This window comes from Lactuca sativa, chromosome 4, assembly GCF_002870075.4.
Source record: "Lactuca sativa cultivar Salinas chromosome 4, Lsat_Salinas_v11, whole genome shotgun sequence".
In the NCBI taxonomy this organism is placed as follows: domain Eukaryota; kingdom Viridiplantae; phylum Streptophyta; class Magnoliopsida; order Asterales; family Asteraceae; genus Lactuca; species Lactuca sativa.
In genome coordinates, this window is record NC_056626.2 from 172,688,449 (window position 1) to 172,694,651 (window position 6,203).

At 37.6% G+C, this 6,203-nt stretch overlaps 2 protein-coding genes across 2 annotated transcripts; both read left to right on the plus strand.

The window, feature by feature from the left end:
* Nucleotides 1-1,232: 1,232 nt before the first annotated feature.
* Nucleotides 1,233-1,610, plus strand: LOC111904679 (uncharacterized). The gene has a single exon (XM_023900415.1). The coding sequence runs from the start codon at nt 1,233-1,235 to the stop codon at nt 1,608-1,610; it is 378 nt and encodes a 125-aa protein (XP_023756183.1).
* A 543-nt stretch (nt 1,611-2,153) lies between these two features.
* On the plus strand, nt 2,154-2,759 carry LOC111904681 (uncharacterized). The gene has a single exon (XM_023900416.1). It carries the CDS (start codon nt 2,154-2,156, stop codon nt 2,757-2,759), a length of 606 nt encoding a protein of 201 aa, XP_023756184.1.
* Nucleotides 2,760-6,203: the final 3,444 nt, after the last annotated feature.

Below are 6,203 nucleotides of genomic sequence, written 5' to 3' on the forward strand. Positions count from 1 at the left end.
TGAAGGCTAGCAAATACTTGCAGAAAAAGTATTACACATTTTTAGCTCATATTGTCGATAGGAAAGACAATAAGAAGAAAAAAATGGAGGAAGTACATCAAGTGTGCGACTACGCTGATGTATTCCCTGAAGATCTACCAAGTCTACCGCCAGCTCAACAAGTAGAGTTTTAGATCGATCTAATTCCAAGTGTTGCCCAGTTGCAAAGTCTTTGTATAGATTGGCACCATCAGAGAGGCAGGAACTCTTTAGCCAACTACAAGAACTTCTTGACAAGGGTTTTATTAGACCAAGCTTTTCACCTTGGGGAGCACCCGGTATATTTGTTAAGAAAAAGGACGGATCCTTCTAGATGTGCATAGACTATAGAGAGCTATATAAGGACCATTAAGAATAGATATCTACCACCCAAAATAGATGATCTCTTCGATCAACTTCAAGGATCTAATTATTTTTCTAAGATCAACTTGAGAACCGAATATCATCAACTTCGAATCATGGAAGAGGACATTCCAAAGACTGTTTTCAGAATGCGATACAATCATTATGAGTTTTTGGTCATGCCCTTTGGATTGACCAACGTCCCATTTGTTTTTATGGATATCATGAATTTAGTGTGCAACTCCTACTTAGACAAATTCATGATTGTATTCATCGACGATATTCCAGTATACACACGAACCAAGGAAGAGCATGGGCAACATCCTTGAGTTATCCTAAAGCTTTTAAGAAAAGAAACGTTGTATGCAAAATTCTCTAAGTATGAATTTTGGATAAGAGAAGTACATTTTCTTAGGAATGTGGTAAGCATCAGAGGTATTCATATCGACCCTTCCAAGATTGAAACGGTAAAGAATTGGGGAACACCCAAAACACCAATAGAGGTTCGTCAATTCTTAGGATTGGCTGGCTATTACTAAGATATATAGAAAACTTTTCTCGCATATCCAAACCCCTCGCAACATTAGAGACCAACAGGAAAGAGCTTTCCTAATGCTGAAGGAAATCTTGTGTAGCGCATCAATATTATCCCTTCCAGAAGGTACAGATGACTTCGTAGAATACTGTGATGCTTCACATCAAGGGTTGGGATGTGTATTAATGTAAAGGGAGAAGGTTATTTCCTATGCATCAAGAAAACTCAAGTTTCATGAGAGCAACTACACCACCCATGACTTAGAGTTGGGAGCAGTAGTTTTTGACCTGAGATTTGGCGTCATTACCTTTACAGAATGAAGTGTATAGTCTCCACGGACCACAAGATTCTGCAACACATTTTCGATCAAAAAGAGCTCAACATGAGGCAAAGAAGATGGTTAGAGTTGCTAAACTACTATGATTGTGAGATTCATTATCACCCAAGAAAGGCTAATTTCATACTTGACGCCTTAAGTCGTAAAGAACAAGTTAATCCACATAGAGTCAAAGCACTTATGATGACTATTCAGTCTAGACTCATCTTGCATATTAGAAGTGTTCGACTCGAGGCTTTAATGGAAGAAAATGTTAAAGAAGAAGGCCTCAGAGGAATGGAAAGACAACTAGAGAATAAGGATGATGGAACAAGATATTTCATGAACCGAATATGGGTTCTGAAATTTGAAAAGTAAAAGAACTAGTTCTAGATGAGGCCCATAGGACCAGATATACCATCCATCTTGTCGTAAAAAAGATGTATATGGACCTTAAAGCCCTTTATTGGTGGCCAAACATGAAGGATGAAATTGCGACGTATGTAAATAAATGCCTAACATGTTCCAAGGTCAAGGAATAATATCAACGACCCTCAGGATTGTTACAGCAACCAGAGATACACGAGTGGAAGTGGGAGCAGATTGCAATTGACTTTGTTACCAAATTGACAATAACTACTGCTTGTTACGACACTATTTGGGTAGTTTTCGATAGATTAACCTAGTCTGGTCACTTCATACCAATAAAAGAGACGGATAAGATGGAGAAGCTGGCAAGGATGTACCCTTAGAGAGATTGTCAGAATACATAGGGTACCCTCATGCATTATCTCTGACAGAGATAGTAGATTTACCTCTTGCTGCCAGTATAGTTTGCAAAAGTCCCTTGGTACTCACCTGGATATGAGTACAACCTACCATCCTCAAACCGACAGCCAAAGTGAAAAGACCATCCAAATGATGGAAGACATGCTTAGAGCATCTGTGATAGATTTTGAAAGTGCATGGGATACTCACCTTCTTCTGGTTGAGTTCTCATACAATAATAGCTATCACACAAGAATTATAGTAGCACCGTTTAAAGCACTATACGGTCAAAAATGTCGATCCCCTATTTGTTGGTTAGAAGTTGGCGATACCCAAATGTCTACAAATTTAGTAGGGAATACCCTAAGAACAGGCCCAGAGATTATCCATGAGACGACTGAAAAGATAATGCAAATACGAGAGCGCATGAAGGCAATATGTGACCCTCAGAAGAGCTATGCTGATGTAAGGCGTAAACCCCTAGAGTTCCAAGTTAGAGATAGGGTGATGCTCAAAGTATCTTGGTGGAAAGGAGTTATTAGGTATGAAAAGAGGGGAAAATTGAATATGAGGTACATAGCACCATTCGAAATCCTTTCCATGATAGGTCCAATTGCCTATCAACATATGTTACTCCAAGATCTTAATAACATGCATGACAACTTCCATGTTTCTACTCTTAAAAAGTGCCTTGTGGACGATACGGTTCTCATTCCACTTGATAAAATTCAGATTAACCCTGAACTGAACTTCATCTAAGAGTCAGTAGAAATCATGGACACAGAGATCAAACGAATCAAGCAGATTCGGATTCCCATTCTCAATTTATGATGGAACTCTATTTAAGGACCAGAGTATACATGGGAACAAGAGGAGAAAATGAAGGACAGGTACCCTCACTTGTTCGAACGAAACCCGACAATAAGATAAAATTACGAGATGAAATTTCCAAAACAGGGAGAGAATGTGACAACTGAGAGAATTCTTTCACTTAACACCATTAGGAAAGAGTAGTAAAAATAGATGTAATAGCTTAATATTGTAATATTTGATTTTGAGATAATAAAAATAAAATGTGTCATTAAATTTATTGTTAAAACAACTGTTAGGCTCAAAATTAAGCATCCAAAAAGTTGTACCATCTTTTAAGCTGGTTAAGGTAGTTGGAAAGTACTCGTTGACGTGATCCCAAGAATATAAGATTCATAAAAATCCATATCCAAAGAAAAGAGTTAAATATTTTATAAAAATAGAAATCAACATCGTAATGAATGTTGGAAATATTTTTATGTGATTATCACTTGAAATAAGTTGAGTATTGATTTACATTTTCTAATAAACATTATCAGAATGTTTCAGGTAGAAAATATACTGAAGATTCAACAAGTGTTTGAAGAATCAGATGTTAGAGCACTTGAAGCTTACATGGAGCACCTGCTGTTCACATGGATCACTTGCTGAAAGCTAGTTGGATCATCATGATCTCAGATGACACATCTAGATCATATCTGGAGCATCAAGACATTGATGAATCATTTAGAATATTGATGGCTCATCAGAAGCAGTGTTGACTCATCCACAACTCTATGACTCAACAAGAGTTGATGGCTCAACAGGAATACTTGGTGGCTCAATTCAAGTCAATAGATCAACATGATCACATTGATGGCTCAACGAGACTACTCAAGGCACATTATGTACAATAAAGGAACATCCAATTGCTCAAAGGAATATGAATTTCATCCATGGTCCATCATGAACATCTGGTGGTACATCCTCAAGTTCAAGACACAGTCCAACATTCACGAAACTACTCTACATGATCAACAACACTTCTGGAAGTTGATAACATCTAAGAAGACAATTGAGCAACATGATGCTCATGTGGCTGATCACATTTTCAATGTTGATCAAGAAGGTTCAAGAATTATGAAAACTCATAACTTGGATGGAACCCAAACAGAATACTAACAGAATTGGAATATTCCATCCATTCTCCGTTAAGTAGGGCAAAGGTGTCAACTGATAACTTAGTCATGATGACGTGTCAACACCTGATTAGTCAAGCCATGTGATGGGCTTTTCCAAAGCCTGTAAATAGGCCCCTTGGGATCCATTACAAAGTTGCTCTCTTCCTTGGTCATTTCAGATCATTCTGCACAATTGTTGTTTATATTAGTCTTTAGAGAGCCATTTGAGTGTTTTAGCTTGTCTATCATTCAAACACTTGTAACTGAATCTTGATGAATATGAGACACTTTTGAATCATTGATCATGAACATATAAAAACGTTGTTATCATTAACTTGGTGGTTCACAACTCTTTATTTTCCGCATTACATGCCAATAGATGATTCTGAAACTCTATTTCAGTATTTTCAACAATTGGACTACTCTAGTCTAGGTTTATTGAATTTTTCTCATTTCTTCAGTTGGTATCAGGGCTCGAGTGATCAACTTTGAGACTTAGAAAACTTTTCACGAAAACACTTTTTCAAGTTTCAAACTAGTATCACCTGTTCTCAATGGCAAGTGTTAAACAAAACCAAAATGTTCTCTATTTAGTTTTAGTTGGAAACAGTCTCGGAGCAGGAAATCGTGTACCTATCCTTGTCCCTAGTGAATACACTTCATGGGCAGATCACAACATGTACTACCTGGAAGGTCATGACTCTGACATCTGGACCTTCATCTCCACTGGGAAAAATACTCCATAATTTTTGAAGGACATTAGAGTTCCTGAAGCTGATGTCTCTCCTGAAACCTCCAAAGTTATCTCTGGATCTGTTTCCTCTGCTACTCAACTTCATGACAGGAAAATCAAGAAGTTTGAGGCTAAGGGAATGCAAGAGCTGTTATCTGGAATTCCTCATGATATCTATGAGCCACCTCCCGATGAAGACAAGAGTTCGCCCTTCAATGTTTGGAATGCACTCAAGAAACAATTTGAGGGAACTGATAAGATTCTTGCAAATAGGAAGAAAGCTGCATTGACAGACACGGACAAATTCAATATGTTACCCCATGAAACTCTCCTTGATGCATATTCTAGGTACAACATTGTTGTCAACAAGGTGAAGAAACTCAAAGGAGAAAGATCACAAGAGGATTTCAATTTGAAATTCTTAAACAGATTATCTCCAAAATGGGATACCCTGGGAAATTCAGTACCCATGGAAAATCATTCTCAAAACTTGATTGCACATCATAATTGAATCCAAAACCATTTTGCTGATCAGATTGCCAACCAAGGATATGGAGCATATCCTTATCAAAGTTCGAGTATGGCTCAACAGTACAACCAGAATCCGTACATGTCAACTCAACAACGTCTTCATATCACAAATGGGTACATGGCTAATCATCAAGCTTTCATTGGAACCACAATGGAATCTCCTCAAATCAATGAGGAAAAGGAGTATGAAGAATGCTTGGCACTCCTGACCAAGTTCAGTCCAAACTTCAAGAAGTTTGTGAACAAGCCAACTGGGAACTTTAGAGCACAAATCTATCAACAACCCCAACACTATCATGAAAACTCTGGAAACTTCCAAGGAGGAACCAACAGTCAACAAAGATTCAACTCTCATAATTCAAATTCTGAAAGTTACAATTCTCATAGGATGAACTCAAGGGTTCAAGATAACAAGTTGAAGTCCCATGATGATAATGAAGTAATCAGGTGCCACAACTGTCAAGGTGAAAATCATTTGAAACTTCCAAGGAGGAAGCAACAGTCAACAAAGATTCAACTCTCATAATTCAAATTCTGAAAGTTACAATTCTCATAGGATGAACTCAAGGGTTCAAGATAACAAGTTGAAGTCTCATGATGATAATGAAGTAATCAGGTGCCACAACTGTCAAGGTGAAAATCATTTTGCGAAGGATTGCAAAATGAAAATCAAGAAGGTCAAAGACGAAGCATACTACCTTCAAAAAGTGGAGCAGATCAAGAAGCAGTCAAAAGACAAAGCTTTTATGGTCATGGAAACTCCAAACGTGGAAGTATGGGAAACAGATGATGAAGTGGATCAACCAGAAGAAACTGAATCCTACCAGAACTACTTCTGCTTCATGGCCGATGATGACAAAGAGCCTTCTCCTCTCCATCAACAAGTTGTTAAAAAGGTACAATTTATGCTTCGTGATAATCATTTAAATATTGAGACTTTTCATGATGACATTGAGCATATTTCTGAAA